The 18,930-nt window shown below is 40.5% G+C and overlaps 1 protein-coding gene across 1 annotated transcript in view; it reads right to left on the minus strand.

Annotated features, from left to right (window-relative positions):
* Positions 1 to 17,693, minus strand: part of GUCY2C (guanylate cyclase 2C) — an 84,578-nt gene extending 66,885 nt beyond the window's left edge. The window contains exons 1-6 of the mRNA XM_528746.8: positions 17,405 to 17,693; positions 8,946 to 9,058; positions 7,136 to 7,200; positions 4,031 to 4,246; positions 2,345 to 2,466; positions 646 to 742 (exon numbers count right to left, since the gene is read on the minus strand). Of these exons, the coding sequence (XP_528746.2) occupies positions 646 to 742; positions 2,345 to 2,466; positions 4,031 to 4,246; positions 7,136 to 7,200; positions 8,946 to 9,058; positions 17,405 to 17,621 (830 nt within the window). The 5' untranslated portion in view covers positions 17,622 to 17,693. The remainder of the gene's footprint in view (positions 1 to 645; positions 743 to 2,344; positions 2,467 to 4,030; positions 4,247 to 7,135; positions 7,201 to 8,945; positions 9,059 to 17,404) is intronic.
* Between the last annotated feature and the right edge of the window lie 1,237 nt (positions 17,694 to 18,930).

Below are 18,930 nucleotides of genomic sequence, written 5' to 3' on the forward strand. Positions count from 1 at the left end.
AATTGTGTATATCAGACTCATACAACTGAAACTTCAAGCTTATCAGAGGTGGTTGAAGGAAAAGTAATCTAGGACCAAAGGCCATTAGCAACTGAAGGAAAAAAATGGGGCTGACATTACCAGGAACAATATTATTGAGTCTTTAGTTGATTTATCATTTTCTGGACAAAGACTTTAAAATCAGGCTAGAGGTCAGGATCGTATGTTTTTCCTTTCTTTCTTTTTTTTTTCTTTTAATAGAGATGGGGTCTCACTGTGTTGCCCAGGCTAGTCTGAAACTCCTGGACTCAAGCAATCCTCTTGCCTGGGTCTCCCAAAATGCTGGGATTACAGGTGTGAGTGACCATAGCCAGCCAGGATTCTATGTTGACTGAGCAGGCCTCAGTCATAAATGGACATGTGGGTTCAATGGGGCTATAATAAACCTTTTATATTTACAAATGGTGAAGGTGTCAAAGGAATGCATCTCTGCTAAAGCCACAATTAGCTAAATAAGAATGACAGTGTGACAGAGTTCAAATATTATCATCATACTTAACCCCATAAGGGGTTGTACAAAGCAAGAGAAAAGAGAATGTGCCTCTGGAAATCCTTGGAATACTTCCTTTTTGAAAGGAGGAGGGTTTTTCCAAATGTTATACCTACTTGAAAAGATCCACTAGAATAATGACAATGTCTTCAGCCACTGCTCGGTCACCCTTCAGCTTGTAGAGGAACTCTGGACCACCACACATAATAATCACTGGAGGAGAAGGTAAGACAAGGAGAGAAATATATGACAGTCTACAGACAAACAGGCAGGGAACCAGTTGCCTGAATTTGAATCCAGTATGTTAATGTTAAATTTTTTAAAGATAAACTCCAATTCCTTAAATTCCTCCTTCCTTTTTTTTTTCATTTACAATTATAGAGTCAGAATAGAGCTGAATGGGATCTTTTTTAAAAAAAATCATCTCGTCCATCATTCTTTTAATTTTATAGATTTAAGGAGGCTGAAGCCAAGACGTCAAAGGGTCAAAGAACTAGTAGATGACAAAGACAGCTCTGACAGTCAAGTTCAGTGCTTATTCCGTTATGCCAGGCTGGAGTAATTACAGAATATATTGTCATAGATAAGTGAAGTATACCTCACCATTTGTAAAAGTGGTTGAAAAAGATATTATAAAAGTGAGAACTGAGAAGAATTTATAAAGTCTCCCTAAGCAACTTGGGCTTTATCTGTAGCCTCTTAACTCAAAACTTCATCTTAGTAACTCCAATGCCAGAGTCCAGTCTGAAGTCTACCACTAATTTCTGCTAGCTATCCTGAATGCAGTTTTATGAGTGAGAGGAGTTGGGGGGGACTTCATTAGATCTTTTTAGATGCTGTGCCATTATGCTGCCCTGTTGAATTGTAAACTCTTTAGGGACATAAATACTTATATATTTCTTTCCCACCATATCTTGGTTAATGTTTTTGCAACTGGTAGGCCATTAATATAACAAATGCTTGATAATGGCAATAAATGATGATTTGAATATCAGGAAATCCACCAAGCAAGTATCTTTCCTTGTAGAAAATTCTCACAATGGATTCCTTTGCCCCTGATACATTCTTGTTTGTCAAGAGAATTCTGTGGAAAGTGCAACAAATCCCCTAATATCTTAGTGAGGATGACTTTTTTTTATTTGAATAGATTTTTGCGGGAACAGGTGGTGTTTGGTTACATGAATAAGTTCTTTAGTGGTGATTTCTAAAATTTTGGTGCACCCATCTCCCAGGCAGTGTACGCTGTACCCAATGTGTGGTCATTTATCTGAGGATAATTTTATATCCAATTAGGCTTTCCTACTTGGTCTCTAGCTGGTAGATCACTGGGCAGGTGAGATACAGAAGGAATAGGAAAGTGAGATAATCTTTGCTTACGTTGTAATTTTGCATGAAGCTATGTAATCAATAAATTCATCCTCTTGGTCACCAGGAGGACTGGGGCTCAGAATGTGTGAAGATTGGTCACAAATCCAATAATATGTTGGATTGAGGTGAATTTAAAAAAAGAGTCTGCTGAGGGTGGGTCATAATATCATTTGAGTTTATAAAAGCCGGATTTTAGCATTATCGTTATTATGTTAATATAATTACTCAATAATACTTAGGTATTTTCTCTCAGAGGATAAGGTTTTCAGTCAATGAAAGGAACAATATAATGAAGTTGCATGCAATTATAGATCTCCCAAAATATACAAAATATGTATGAGTAAGGATGATAGCTCTGCAGTGGAGGATTTGTTGAAATGACTTATAAGGAGGTGGTAGTCATAAAGAAGAAGTTAGCAAAAAACAATTATCTTCATGTCTTATTACCATTGCTTTTCCTGTTGTGGTCCATTAAGATATCCTGAAACTCCTTATCTTGTCTTAACACCACCTTAAAGCCGAGTTCGTGGGAGAAATAGGAAACGCTAGCCTCCAGAGCATTAAGGTACCTGGAATAGGAAAAAGAGAAACTAAAACAGCTTACTTCCCTCATGGCCTTTCATGCCTTTCACTTCTTATTTGCAGATCTGTCCTGGGATTTGTTCATCTAAAATTCATTTCTGCTATTAACACAATTGACAGCACACACCATGATACCACCAGTTTAGATTGTAAGATCTAAATTAGTGAAAGGATGGGGGAACTTTTAGGGATCTTCATGTGTACATGTAAATTGTTATCCCCATAATCACAGTGTATGTTCTAAACACACTCTAAGCAATTTTGTGAATATGTGGCTTGGTTACTTTGATTTAAAGTGAGTTGTCATGATATCTGACATTTGGTGAGTCATTTGTGATGGTTTCTGGCTGCTTGCAGGAAGAGGGTTCTACTCTGCTCTATAAACTAGTCCCATTATAGATAAGTTGAAACCCTTGAATCTACAGTACAAAAATTCAGAGTTGATAGGAATAATTTTCTGCTTCTGTTTAAACCTCACATTAGATACTGTGGGTTGATTCCTGTGGGTCCCTAGACGTGCATCCCTGGTGGTATCCCATCTTAGTCTTTTGCTTACTTAGATGGAGAAAGAATGCAGAATTAAGCAGCATCCTGGAAGTACAGGCAGCAACCCAGCCAGAAGATTTCCTCTACCACCTTTGTTGGAGTTGAATGAATCTTTCCATTTTATTTTAGTAATGATACCTGATATGGTTAGGCTTTGTGTCCCCACCCAAATATCATCTTGAATTGTTATCCCCATAATCCCAATAATCCCCACGTGTCAAGGGAGAGACCAGGTGGAGGTAATTGAACCATGGGGGTGGTTTCCCCCATGCTGTTCTCATGATAGTGAGTAAGTTCTCATGAGATCTGATGGTTTTATAAGGGGCTCTTCCCTTTTTGCTTAGCACTTTTCCTTCCTGCCACCTTTTGAAGAAAGTGCCTTGCTTGTCCTTCGCCTTCTGCCATGATTGTAAGTTTCCTGGGGCCTCCCCAGCTATGCGAAACTGTGAGTCAATTAAACCTCTTTCCTTTATAAGTTACCCAGTCTCGAGCAGTTCTTTATAGCAGTATGAAAACAAACTATTATTAATACAATACCCATTATTCCTGTTTCTCCTCTACCTCTAGTTCCTCTGAAGAAATGTGAGATCATTTTTTCTAACTAATTGTAGGTATAGGCAAGATACATGTTCTCTGGTATTGTTTCTTACACAGGAATGTGAAAACATTAACTCCTGGCTTTCATTTTCCTTATCTATAAAATAGGGATCCTATTACTTGTTTTATTTTCTTCAGATAACGTACTGCAGGAAATCAATAAAACTGATGTGAACGTACTTTCAAAACAGTAAAGAGTGTTGCAGATGCAAACTATACTGATTATTTTTACAACTCTATATTTACTTAGTCCCGTTTGCTTTTATTTCTGTGTGAGAAAGTGAACTGATGTCTATACCCAATGCTGTTACCAGTGGAAGGTGCATCTGGTAATAACTAGGTGGCCTGCATGATCCTATGGCTTCTCTCCATGGCAAGTGCTAGTGAAATATTAATGATCCTGCTTACCAGAAACAGTCCTCAGTTTCTGTACCATTCTTGTAAACATACGAAGTGCTCCAGGAATAAGTTTTGAAGGGCAGATCATTGGTTTTCCAAAAGTTAACCAAGAAGTACATCAACTTTCTAGCTGGAGACATCAGCCTGGTTAAGGTTTCTTTATAGTCACATGACAATCCAAAACTTCCAGCTGAGATCATGGGGTAGCTCAATTCTGTGTCAAGGCTATGTCAAGAGGTTGAGGAAAAAAGCCATTATCAGTATTAACTTAAGTAGCACAAATAAGATCCCTCTTTAACCTGTTTCAGCATGTATGTATAAATGGTAAGAATGAAATCGGGTCATTAAAGCAGGTTTCTCATGTATATAGGTGTCTTTCTCATACAGCTAAGCTTAAAAACATTTATTGAGCACATGCTATGTTCTAAGCACACTCTAAGCAATTTTGTGAATATGTGGCTTGGTTACTTCGATTTATTCTAAAGTGAGTCATCATGATATCTGGGCTGGGATACAGGGGAAGTCGGGCTAAGAAAAAGGATGGACCACCACAGCCACCATAATTGTTGTAAAGCCAAAAAGATGCCATCTACACTTTGCCATGCATTGCCTTCTCCCCAGCTTGTTCACCTCGGTATCTCCAGTCATCTAGGCTTGTATGTAGATGCTTAGTATGTATTTAATGAAGGAAGGAAAACAGCATCCCCTTACATCTTCAGTGCTCCATCAAAAGGTTTTAGTGGGCTTCCTGCTTGCATCTCAAACTACAATGTTCACAGTCAGAATTCTCTTTCATTTCTGTTCCTCCAAACTGTTTTTCATTTATTTTAGTGTTTTGAGATTTTTTCATTTATTTTAGTGTTTTGAGATTGCAAAGGCTTCTTTGACTACTTTCCATCTCTCACCCCAGCATCATACCATTGATTGATTCTACCTTCAAATATCTTTGCAGTTATCCTCCCTTTCTATGTCCACTTCCTTCTTGCTAATCCAGGCCCTCCTTCTCTGCTGACTTTCCTGTCATCAGTCTGCCTGTGTCTTTCCTATACACTGTGGTCAATCATTCTTCTGAAAGTTGGCTGCTTCTCATGGCATTCCCAAGCTTAAAACCTTAGTGATTTCTGATGTGAGTCTCATTAAATGCAACTTCCTTCACCTGGACTTTCCTCCCATGAACTTCCAAATATGGTCCTACTTAATTTTCCTAGTCTTATCTCTATTATTCCCCTATGCATTTCCTGAACTCTGGTTAATACAGAGTTCTTCATTTCCCTGCTTGTTTGCTTTTACACGTACTTCTCTCCCTCTGCCTGGCTAGAAAGCTCATCTCCTCATCTCTCTACTCATTAAAATTTTACCCATTCTTCAACATGCAAACAATCGCATCTCCTTCATAAGTTTTTTTTCCTCCATTGAAGCTTAGTCCCCTCAAGCAGAGGTGACCCTTCCCTTCTGTGCACTCTATAGCTTCTCTTTTCTTTTCTCTTCTCTCTCCCTTCCTCTTTCTTTTTCTCCTCTCTCTCTTTCTTTCTTTCTTTCCCTCCCTCCCTCCCTCCCTCCCTCCCTCCCTTCCTTCCTTCCTTCCTTCCCTTTCCTTTCCTTTCCTTTCTTTCCTTTTCTTTCTCTCTTTCTCTCTTTTTAATAGGATCTCACTCTGACACTCAGGCTGGAGTGCAGTGGTGTGATCCTGGATCACTGGAGCCTTGACCTCCTCGGTTCAAGTGATCCTCCCATCTTGGCCTCCCACATTGCTGGGACTACAGCCGTGCATGACTACACCTGGCTAATTTTTTTATTTTTAAACTTTCTGGAGAGCAGAGTCTCACTATGTTGCCTAGGCTAGTCTCAAACTCCTGGGCTCAAGGGATCCTCCTGCTTCGGCCTCCCAAAGCCCTGGCATTACAGGCCGGTGCCACTGATCCCTGCCCTCTGCAGTTTCCTGTTTCCATTTCCCTGATGGCATTGATCTCACTGTGCCTTGTATTGGTCAGGAGAGTCCTTGTCACCTTCTCTATTTGGGTGGACAGGGGCTGTGTTTTACTTAATTCTCTCTACTCTGCCACAGCTAAAATGCTTCTTTGCACGTAGAAGGTCTTCATAAATGGTGAATCAATTTTTCCAATCCTCCTTTGCTTTTGAGCATACTCTGTAGCAATATTAGTAAGTGATCAGGTTAGATGACAGTTGGGAACAAATACAAGGAAGAGTAAGATTCTGGATCTGTCCGCATTTTGGTATGGAAGAGAAGCTGAAAAAGTGCTCAGTGAGCCTCAGCATCTGAGGCTGTTTGTAATGGTGGGTGTGAGGTGACAAAAGCAAACTTTGCAACAGAATTTTCAGAGGTCTAATGTTTACCCTCCAAAATCCATTGCAAGTGATATTCTGCACAGTTTTCTCTGTGTCGATGAAGCGTGATTCTTGATTCAGGGTCAGACTGAACAGGTACAAAAAAGGAACTTGAGCAGGATTTTGATTAGGGAAGGTGTAATTAGCAGAACAAAGTATTTTTTGGTGATAATTACATTGTGTAAAATGAATGGAAGAGATGAGGGTGATTTTCCCAGAGCCAGAAAAATATATTCATTCTAGAATATACTGAGAGCTTTGTTCTAAGATAGTAAGGGCACTGTACAAAGGACTTTAACATGTCATTTATATAATTCTCAAATAACATGAACTAAATATATTGTTATTTTCCCCACTTTTACCAGACCTACAGGATAGAACAGAACCCTACTAGTACCCTGGGGTGTTGCACTTTCTTTTGTGTTTCCCAACCCTCTACCCATACTTTTGTGAGTATTTTATTTATTAAACGCCTCAAATTATCCAATTTCACTGTCTTTCCTGCTTTCTCTCAAAACTCTGACTTTTTACCCATACCATGTTTTCTCTCAAGGTCAGATGTTAATGACTCAACCTGAATGGCTACAGACATTCACTCCATGCTGAGCAAGGGAAGTTACCTGGATAAGAGAATGACAGTTATGGGGAGATGGCAAAATACTAGACCTCAACACCTCTGATTGTGTTGCCTTGACTAGACTGTTGTTTGATGAGTCCTTTAAGTTGCAATATCATGTCCTGACTTCAGTTCACAGTAGTATTACTTACTACATCTGGAAGGTGGAGTATGTACATGAGGGCCCTATGAGGACACAGCCCATCCGTTGTGCATTCTGCAGGAGAGAAAACAACAATGAATTCCTAGAACTAAGAACTCCTAGAACTCAGTCCACCTAGAACTCAGTGGACAGGAAAGAAGTAGCAAGGGGAAGGCTCCCAGAGGTTTAGAAAGTGGGGCCTCCCAAGATTCTCAAACTCAGAGCAGCATAGGGTGCCTTGGTCTGGACAAGGATCAACTGAGGCATGGAGAGGTTCGAGAGGGAAAACACACTACAGGGAGGAAAGGTATTTTACAAAGGTGAGCTGACTGGAGGTGAACCTGGCTTCCTTCTCAATGCAGGATGGGAAGAGGCAGAAGAGGGACTGGGAGGCTGTAGCATTAGTAGTGTCTGTAGGCCAGATAGTGGTGAGATGAGATTTGGAGGTGCTTTGAAGGGAGAGGGCAAGTTTCAGTTGTAGAGAGAACTATAAAACAGGGCTGAAGTGAGTAAAATGCTATGCAATTGATTGGGTGATTATTGATCTTATTTTCTCCTGTTTCTTAAGGGGAATCTGGTTGGGACCATCTCATCCCTGGTTTTGGAGAGCCAGGTTATACTTCTCTCTGTAGAGGCAGAGAAAAGCAGCATATATTTCTGAAATTGTGATGTGGAGTTTATTGAACTATGCTTGTGCACACCTTACCTTCCCAAGATTGAGAATCACTGCTGTGGTTGCCATTGTTCCTGATGGGAGTGTGGCCTGCCTGGTTGGTGTGATGTTATTGATTAAAGTTTAGAGCCGTGGCTCTACTCCCAGTGCTCTGCTGCTCAGACAGCCTTTTCTTTAGTTTCTGTATTAAGGGGGTGCATTGCACATCTGCTTGTCTCTAGAGAGCTTTTAACCCTCTTTATTTCCTTAAAGCTCTGGTTGGGATTGGGGTTTGGGGATTAGGAGGAGGAACTAGGCAAGAATCTCCCTCTTCCCATTTTCATCCTTTGACATTGAAGTTACTACTTTAAGTTAGGTGGCAGATTCAACGCTTAAGCAATTAACTATTATCTGATATATGGTGATGATTTGAAACAGATTTCTGGTGTGGGGCCTTGAAATATGTTTTTAAACATGATTTCTCAGGTATTTCTTGAGGGACACAAAGGCAAACCAGTTTATACTAACATTTAAATAAAGAAACTTAAAAACTGGCTGGGCGCAGTGGCTCATGCCTGTAATTCCAGCACTTTGGGAGGCCAACGGGGGCAGATCACTTAAGCTCAGGAGTTTGAGACCAGCCTGAGCACCGTGGTGAAACCCTGTCTCTACAAATAATATAAGAAATTTGCTGAGCATGGTAGCACATGCCTGTAGTCCCAGCTACTTGGGAGGCTGAGATGGGACAATCACCTGAGCCCAGGAGCTCAACCTGCAGTGAGCCATGATTATGCCACTGCACTCCAGCCTGGGCAACAGAGGGAGACCCTGTCTCAAAAAACAAACAAACGAACACCCAAAAAACAAAACAAAACAAAATTTTAAAAACAATTTAAAACAAAAGAATTCCTCTCCTTACAAATGAAAGTGTATACACACAGTACATAGCCAAGGCTTTCCTCACTTTTCTGGATTCATGGAGGGCCCCTGTCATTTAGGTAATCTGTAGGGGTAAAGCCAGAGTCTCCTGCCTGCTACTCGGCCACTCATTCAGCTATGTGGCTAGAGATGATGGGAGAGCTGCTTCATGGTCATGTGCCTACATTTCACACTGGGATTATCCTGTGCCCAGAGGCCATGAGCTGCATCCACAAAAGCAAATACTTACTGAAATTTTCCTGAGTAGGTCGAGGCCTTCACAGGTGCTACTCCGGCAGTCGCCTGAGTTATGAATCAGACCATCCGAATACATGAAAGTAGCATTCACAGTCACATTTAGGCCTGTCGCCCAGAGATGAGGGAAAATAGAACACTAGTGTTATTTTTCAGTAATTTATAGCAGCCATGAGATTGATTCTGGGAAAAAATGGATATCCATTTTCAGGCCTAGGAATATTTACATCCTGAGCCCTTGTTTTACTCCTGGTCACTTTTTTCCTCTGTGTGTCTCTGTCTCTCTGTATCTTTTCATCTCTGTTTCTCTCTCTCTCTCAACAGTTTTATTGAGGTATAATTTATCTATCATAAAAATCATCCATGTTGAGTTTACGATTCAATGACTTTTAGTAAATATATATATAGTTGTGCAACCATCCACACGGTCCAGTTTTAGAACATTTTCATTGTGTTCACTGCCCTCTTCATCTTTTCACAACCCTAGATGCAGCAGGTCTCCTGTATGGACTGGAGAGTGTTGGGAAGCAAAGACACAGACATTATGATAACCTGTTCTTTCATGGTCCCCAGGTGCTATTTGCTGCCAACTTGCAGGAGGCTGCAGTCTTCCTTGGTCTCTGATCTTTATCCATCCAGTCAACAAACAGTTATTAAGTTCCTGCTATGTGTCAGGCGCTCTTCTTTGCGCTCATGATACAGCATTGAACAAAAGGTCCCCCTTTCAGTAGGCTTACATTTTCTTTGTGCGTTACACAGAATAATGCATTTCTGATAGGGTGGTCATGGAAGCCCTAGTGGGAGCTGGGACCTGTGTGAAGACTGAGCCATGCAACACATGGTTTCTCTGGTCAGAGGGAACAGCAAGGGCAAAAATCCCAGGCAGGACCCTTCTTGGCATTTCAGGAAGAACAGGGAGGCCAGCGTAGTCCTGACAGAGTAAGTGAGAGGTAGTATGGGTGAGATGTGAGGTCAGAGTGAGGCCACACCGTGCATGACCATGTGGACGTTAGTAAGTGCTTTCAATTTATTCCAGGATAAGATGTTTTGGAGGACTTTGAGCAGAGAAATGATATTGTCTGACTATTATTTTTAAAGGATATCTCTGGATCCTGATGCAGAGAATAGATTGTGGGGAACAGAAACAAATGCAGGGAGACTAGTGAAGACACGATTCATAACCTAGGTTAGATTGGACTACAGTAGTTGGAGCAAAAGTAGAGAAAAATGCTTGCATTTAGGATGTATTTTGAAGGTAGGAAATTGATAAATGCAATATGAAGTATGAGAAAAGAGGACTCAGAATAAGCCAATATTTTTGGCCTGAGCAAGGGGGTGAAGGGAACTCCTATTGACCAAGATGAGAAAGAGTGTGGGTGGAGCAGGTTTGCTAATGTGGAGTGTGTGGTGATGGAGGTGGACATGTCAGGTGTGAGATGCCTGTCACACTTCTAGATAGAGAGGACTCTAAGCAGTTGAAACACACCCATCAGAAATAGTTATTAATGCAATCATTCTTATTGATAAAAAGCTGTCACATCTGTGGCTCAGATTTATCATTCTTGCTCAAAAGGGGTGTCTTGGTCAGTTTTCTAGAAATCAAAGCCTGAGACAAAAGCTTTATTGAGTTTGTCTTACCAGAGTCCCATATGCAGTAAATAGTGGGATCTGAAATTGAAGCTCTGATTATCTCATCCCAAACCAATTGTACATTTCTGATATCTCAAGTGAAAACTCACGCATGAGGGAATGGCCTTTTACCAGCTTAGTGATGCACCAAAATGTTAAATCCAAAGTTTATCAATGGGTATGATTGTTTGTTCTCAATGAATCTTGCTGTATTACAATTTTTAGACCCTGTCTCTCCTGGAGCATTCAAGATACTGAGTAAATAGTCTATGAGAAAAATACCTGCATACCCTCAGGAAGTTCCCTGCAGCTGTACCCACACTTCTCACATGAAATGAAAACGGTTAACAGTCTAATTATCATCTATTTTTCCTAAAGAAGGTGCTGCAGAATTCTGTTTTCTTTCTTAGTAGACAGGGAAGGAGATTGTGTAACATTACAAAATTGCCAGAAAACCCCTTTGTCTTTAAAATACATCCTCTTACTTTAAAATGTTTCTAATCAAGGATAAAGAAAACAAAAATGTGTTCATTAGTGTCCTAAATTAGATGAGAGTTTTGTTTGGATTTCACTCTGACTCACACATTTCTCCTCTTAGAAAGCAATACAAGAATTGAAAACAAGTTTCTCTTCAAAATATCTGTTTGGTCACAAGGATGGCTGGCCTTACTGACCAGAACACCACTCCTGGTGTTAGGCATTTCCTCTATGGGCTACTCCCAAAGCCAAAGTGAATTATGTTCATCCTGGCTTGAGGTCTTTGTATAATGGAGAACTCCCATATTTAGATGAAAGCAAGGGTCTTGCTGGCGATATCCCTGGGGACTGCTAGGCACCACGTTTTAGAAGGGAATAGCAGAACCATTTGACCACAATCTATTACATTTTGGTTCCTTCCAGTAAAAAATAATCAGGACAAATGTCTGATTCCTAAGCAGGGATGTTCTTTTTTTTTTCTTTTTCTTCTTTGAGACAGAGTCTGCACTGTTGCTCAGGCTGGAGTGCAGTGGCACGATCTCGGCTCACTGCAAGCTCCACCTCCCATGTTCACGCCATTCTCCTGCCTCAGCCTCCTGAGTAGCTGGGACTACAGGTGCCCACCACCATACCCGGCTAATTTTTTGTAGTTTTAGTAGAGACAGGGTTTCATCGTGTTAGCCAGGATGGTCTCGATCTCCTGACCTCATGATCCGCCCACCTCGGCCTCCCAAAGTGCTGGGATTACAGGGGTGAGCCACTGTGCCCGGCTGCAGGGATGTTCTTAAGTTTGCCAAGTCTAGAGGGAGTCTGGAAACCTCAGTCCACAGTCCGGCATTATGAGTGATTTCTTATGTGTTCTTGTACAAGCCATTTTAATTTCTCTCACTTAGTTTCTCGCATGTAAAATAAGGTTAAAACCAAGTTTGTAAAATGGGATAATTTTTAATAGCACCTTTAAAAGAGCAAAGCATGTCTATAATAGAAGTTGTTCTTCTGAACAAATAAGAATGTTTTTAAAGGTAGAGACTTGTTCTTTCAAAGAATGGAGGAGTCTTTGCACTTCTACAGCCACTTGAGAGATGTCTACCAACTTTGCTTTTTTAAGTTCGAAAACACTGATACTTTATTCAGTAAGAGAGCTGATTGAGAGATGTCAGTACTTTGGTAGGACTAGCCAAATAGGAGACTTCAATGTAATTAGACCAGTCAGAGATATCTAATGGAAGAGAAGTGGGGAGTGATGGGTTTAATAGCAGTTCACACTTAATTGAGTGTAACCATGAGTCAGCTTCAGTACTAAGCCCCATATGCCTTTTATTTAATTTTCATGACAATAGAAAGGATATAGAGAATTTGAAACCAGGAGAACAGAATGAATGAGGCTACAGTGGACCTGGGGGAATGGGAGAGGGCGTGTGAGGAACTGTAGAAAATAGGGTTGGAGAGGGTCTTGGAACACTGCAAGAGGAGTCAGAAAGTGACGTGGAGGGCAGCACACAGTCACACGAAGATGGCCACACTTGCAGCTCCTCTCTCTTGACCTCCTGTCTCTATGAGGGCTTTGTTCTGTCCTACCACCATGAAGGACAGTGAAAATGACACTTAAAAATCCAATGCTCCAGGCAGCCCATGACTGACACAGCTAAACTCAAGTAGAAACCCTGGCACAGTGCCTGGGAAAAAGGGAACCAACATCTGTTGAGTGTGACCTCAGACAAGTGACTTCCCTACTGGGCCCCAGTTCCTCATCCACTTGTTAATAGAATAGAGCCAGATGATCTCTTTCACTATATGCCTAGCTTTGGGCTGTGATTTTTTACAGGTATTATTTCACTTAATCCTCTCTGAATCCTTCAAGGTAATATTTTGTCATCCTCATTTAAACATGAGAAAATGGAGGTCTGGAGAGGTAGATTAACTTGTTTAAGGCTACACAGCTTGCAAGTAGTAGCGCAGGGATTTGAACCTAGGGAAGTCTAATTCTAGAACTTTGATATGCTGTAGAACAGCAGTTCTCAAAGTATGAGCCACTGAGGTACCCTTTAGTCCCTTTCAGGGGATCCATGAGGTCAAAGTCATTTTTATAATTATACTAAGACATTCCTTATTTTTTTCTACTCTCCTTCTCTCATGAGCATATGATAAGTTCTCCAGAGGCTATATCACATATATTATTGCAACAGATTGAATGTAGAAGCCAATATGAGAATATAGCTATCTTCCATTAAGCTTGACATTAAAGACATTTGCAAAAGTGTAAACCAGTCTTCTCACTCGCTTTGTTTTTTTTCTTTTTTGGCTTGAGAAATATAGGTTTTCTTTAATAAAAATATTATTTATGCTAACAGATATTTATTTGTTATTTTTGATGAATTTATAAAAAATGTTTAAAATGTTTCTCAGTTTAGTTTTCAATACAATCAATACTGATATATGTAGCCACATAAACATAACTCTTCAGCACCCTCAATAATTTTAAAGAGTTTAAAGAGGTCCTAGGCCAGGTGCGGTGGCTCACGCCTGTAATCCCAGCACTTTGGGAGGCCGAGGCGGGCAGATCACCTGAGGTCAGGAGTTCGAGATCAGCCTGACCAACATGAAGAAACCCCGTCTCTACTAAAAATACAAAACATTAGCTGGATGTGGTGATGCATGCCTGTAATCCCAGCTACTTGGGAGGCTGAGGCAGGAGAATCGCTTGAACCTGGGAGGCGGAGGTTGTGGTGAACTGAGATCATGCCATTGCACTCCAGCCTGGGCAACAAGAACGATACTCTGTCCCAAATAAATAAATAAATAAAGAGGTCCTAATACCAAAATATTTGAGAATGGCTTCTATGGAGCGTAGTATAATATGCTGCCTCTCAATATTTTACTTTTATGTATACTGCTTTCTCTTATTTTTAATTTGGTGGGGGTAATGTCTTCCCTTTTATCACTCCAGAACTCAAGTGATTTTTCTAGAAAATACTAAACATTTTTCAGACAATGACATAACTTCAAATCAAAGGTTTACTTTTAAAATAAGCCATTTCCCCCATGCTACTTTTCATCCTTTCCTACCGGCACTCTCTACCCCACAATGATATCTCATTCCTGGGAGGATGGATGGAAAGCTGAACAATATGGGGCGAGCTCAGAACTCTCTCTTCCTACCTGAGGGTTTAAGGATGGGGTTGGACCAACGTGGACCAACATGAAGCTAAAACCTTGGTGCTAGGGTCTAGGAGTGGGACCAGCTCAGCACGAGGGAGCACAAACAGGGTATGGGTCATGTGATTAGCCTTGGAACCATACAGCCTCAGGGAGGTGATGTCATGAAGTCGAAGGAATCTCTTTTTTTCATGTTCTTTCCCACTAGATCCTGAATGTTCTTCAAGACCCTCAAAGCTTTCCTGATTCCTAAAAAAAAAATTGATCATTTCCCTTTGAACATCACATATAACGCTTGAACTTTTACTTTTCCTCAATGTAACCCTGAGATATATTGCCTTATAATTTTTCCCAAATAATGATGCTCAACATGTTTAGAACATGAGCTGTCTCTTCCCCAAAAACCTGTACCTTTTGTGTTTACTATGCATGCATATTCATCCAACAAAATGCACTAACAAATGTAAAAGTCTGGGCATCACAGCTTATTCCTTCATCTCCATAGAGCTCTCCACTTAAATGATCCATTTAACAACCTGCCCACTAATAACTGTATTTTACAAATGACTTGAGTGAAACTCGGAGATGATAAATAACTCACCTAATGTCACTCAACTGTAAATAATGGAGCAGGAATTCAAATTCAGATTGTATGCATCAGGGACCAAGGCTCTAACTAACATACTATTTAATTATTTTAGGTGCTTGGTAATGTGTTCTAGCAGTAGCAACAGCACAGAAACAATAAGAACAACTACATTAATGTCAATAACAACAACAGCAACAACTACCATTTATTGAGTTCTTACTATGTTTCAGTCAGTGAAGGAGGTACTTTATATGAGTTTTCTGATTGAATCCATATGCTATTCATATGGGGTAACTACCACTTATTCTAATTTATAGGTGTGGGAACTGAGGTTCCGAAAATTTAACTAGCTGCTTAAGGTCATACCTGTTGTGAATGGTCTGGCTGGAAAATAAATCAAGATCTGTCAGGTTCCAAATATCTGCTTCTAACCATAATGTTCCACTGCCTTGTTTTAATTAGAAACTTAGTTCACACTGGGTAAAGATATTACAATGGATTCCAAAGAGTGACCCATGTACTCCCTGGGATCAGACAGATGTGCGTATGAATTTCACTGCAAACAGACAACCTATATGACCTTAGCAAAGTTGTTAAACCCCTGCTATGAAACCAGTGTCAACCACGCTAACCTCACAGAGCTATGGTGATTAAAGAGGTGATGTAATTGAAGTACCTAGAACTTAGCTACCCCATGACAGGTACTTACTAACTGAAGAAACCAAGGCTCAGGGAGACTAACCCAGGATCACAGAGAGAGAAAACTTTGGGGCAGGGATCCCAATCCAGGTCCTCAAAGGACAAATCAAGTGTTCTTTCCATTGTGCCACACTGCCTCGGTAAATAAGGGGATTTTACTAAATAACCTCCTTGTTCCATTATGGCTCTAGATCAAATCCGTTCACTTATGTGTGAATCTAGTTTCAGAATTGGAGAGATGTTGTGTGTGCACAGAAGTAACTTATTATTCATATCTGAACAGCTGCCCTACTTCCACAGAATTTTAAATAGAGAAAATTAAGACATACCATCCTTAAAACCACAAATAACCATTAAGATGCATTAAATACTCATTGACTCAATAAGTCTATTTCTGGTAATCTAATCTCAGGGAATGCAGAAAATGAAAATGTTCATTGAAGTATTATGAAAATAGTAATGAGAAATTTAAAACAAATGAAATATCCTACATCAGAGAATTATTTTATATATATCTTATCATATATATCCCCCAAATTAGGTAATTTATATCCAGTGGATATGATACATACTGGATATTATAATATCTGGTGGATATTATATATCAATTCACATGATGACTAGAAAGGCCATGACGCTCTAGGAAAGTCACTTGTGCAATAATGTGAAGTGAACCAGAAGGATCCAAAACTGTTTCTATGCCATAGTGATCACCAACCACGTTCTTAAAAACAGGAAGCTAAGAAGCACATGAAAACAGACTGGAAACATCCAGGTGGCTGGGAATCATGGCTGCTTTTTTTCCCCCTTTATTTTACACATTTCATGTAATGTTATAAAATTTATTTTTATAACTAAAAGGTACAATGAAGAACTGCAACAATGAATTTGATTGCAAATGTTTTATATTAACTATGTCTAGTAATCACAGCCACAGGAAATGTAAAGAGTGAACAGACCACCCCCTCTCTACTAAAAATACAAAAAATTAGCCGGGCGTGGTGGTGGGCACCTGTAGTCCCAGCTACTCGGGAGGCTGAGGCAGGAGAATGGCGTGAACCTGGGAGGCAGAGCTTGCAGTGAGCCGAGATCATGCCACTGCACTCCAGCCTGGGTGACAGAGTGAGACTCCATCTCAAAAAAAAAAAAAAAGAGTGAACAGGCCAGAGACAAATGTCTTTCTCTGGATAAAAGGCCCAGAGAAAGATTTGGTGTCTATGTGAAATTGACTGTTTTAATTCATCTTCTTGATTAGTATCCCTGTGAAATCTTAGGTCTAGACCAAATCTTACCTCTGAGTACAGAAGGAAACATAATGCCTTCCTGGAACTGGGCAATAAACTGAGTTTATTTTTATTTATTTTCTTTTTGAAGAGATGGAGTCTTGCTATGTTGCCCAGGCTGGTCTTGAACTCCCGGGCTCAGTGTCCCTCCTTCCTTGGCCTCCTAAATTGCTGAGATTACAGACATGAGCCACCACATCTGGCCTAAACCCAGTTTTAACTTGGACGTTTCACTGCCGTGAACATTTTACATTTCCTGAGTCAGGGCTAGTCCCAGAGCAAGGTGAAGTGTGAGTGAGCACAGCATAATAGGGTTCAAATTCTTCTCTCTAAGGAGCTACTGTCATGAAATAGAAAGGGGTTTAGGGACAGTCCTTAGAGAAAGTTGTATGATCAAAGAACACAAGGTCTTTGCTTAGCAACATTTTGTCCCCAGAGGTAGTAACAGAGTGGAGGAAGGTTCTATTAACATTTTCTTCCCAGAGGTAGTAACAGAGTGGAGGAAGATTCTATTAACATTTTCTTCCCAGAGGTAGTAACAGAGTGGAGGAAGATTCTATTAACATTTTCTTCCCAGAGGTAGTAACAGAGTGGAAGAAGATTCTATTAACATTTTCTTACCAGCATTTTGCAGACGTCCTCTCACTATTTCCAGCCCCTCATTCACCGCATCTTCCAAGTTTTTCAGGGGCTCTGCAAAGGCTGAGTTGTCCATCATCAGGACGCTGATTTCATAGCTGCCATTGTGGCAGTTCTGACTCACCTTGGAAGTCAAGGACAGCCACCCGGGCTGGAAGAGCAGTGACCACAAAGCCAAGTCCAACAGCAACGTCTTCATGACCCCAATCACGTTAGAACCATACTCCTTGTGCCCACTTGCTTTGCTCTGTTGGGCTTCTAGGGAGGCAGGGAATCCAGATGGACAGCCTCTAGTGGAGTCCCTCAGCCCACTCTTCCCCACGCTTCTCTCTGGTCATGCCCAACTGGTCACATGGGCCGTGGAACACAGCCTGCTTGCCAGTAATTAGCAGCTACATTATGGCAGGAGATAAACCAAAGTTCACTTTGTGTTTGCACCCAGAAAGGTCAGAGCTATAAACAGAGAGATTAGCTGGGCCTCACCCAATAAAAATGCAATAATTTGTGATGCATCACTGGGAAGAGGGAAAAGAGAAAGAGGGCAATACATCATATATGTAACAAACTTTGTGAAGTGGAAAATAAAGGTCAAAGGGCTTTAGGAAAACACAGCTACAATTGACTATTAGTGCTTAAGTTTTAGCTGCACATTGAAACGAAATCCTTAACTTTATATATATATATAAAGTATATATATATATATAAAGTATATATATATATATATATACTTTAAGTTCTGGGATACATGTGCAGAACGTGCAGGTTTGTTACGTAGGTATGCACATGCCATGGCAGTTTGCTGCACCCATCAACCCGCCGTCTATGTTAGGCATTTCTCCTAATGCTATCCCTCCCCTAGCCCCCCACCCCACAACAGGCCCTGGTGTATGATTTTCCCCTCCCTGTGTCCATGTGTTCTCATTGTTCAACTCCCACTTACAAGTGAGAACATGCGGTGTTTGGTTTTCTGTTCTTGTGTTAGTTTGCTGAGAATGATGGTTTCCAGCTTCATCCATGTCCCTGCAAAGGACATGCACTCATCCTTTTTATGGCTGCATAGTATTCTATGGTGTATATGTGCCACATTTTCTTTATCCAGTCTATTATTGATGGGCATTTGGGTTGGTTCCAAGTCTTTACTATTGTGAACAGTGCTGCAATAAACATGTGTGCATGTGTCTTTATAGTAGAGTGATTTATAATCCTTTAGGTATATACCCAGTGATAGGATTGCTGGGTCAAATGGTATTTCTGGTTTTAGATCCTTGAGGAATTGCCACACTGTCTTTCACAATAGTTGGACTAATTTACACTCCCACCAACAGTGTAGAAGCATTTCTATTTCTCCACATCCTCTCCAGCATCTGTTGTTTCCTGACTTTTTTAATGATTGCCATTCTAACTGGCATGAGATGGTATCTCATTGTGATTTTGATTTGCGTTTCTCTAATGACCAGTGATGATGAGCTTTTTTTCATGTTTCTTGGCCGCATAAATGTCTTCTTTTG

The sequence above is a fragment of the Pan troglodytes genome, chromosome 10 (genome assembly GCF_028858775.2).
Source record: "Pan troglodytes isolate AG18354 chromosome 10, NHGRI_mPanTro3-v2.0_pri, whole genome shotgun sequence".
NCBI lineage: Eukaryota > Metazoa > Chordata > Mammalia > Primates > Hominidae > Pan > Pan troglodytes.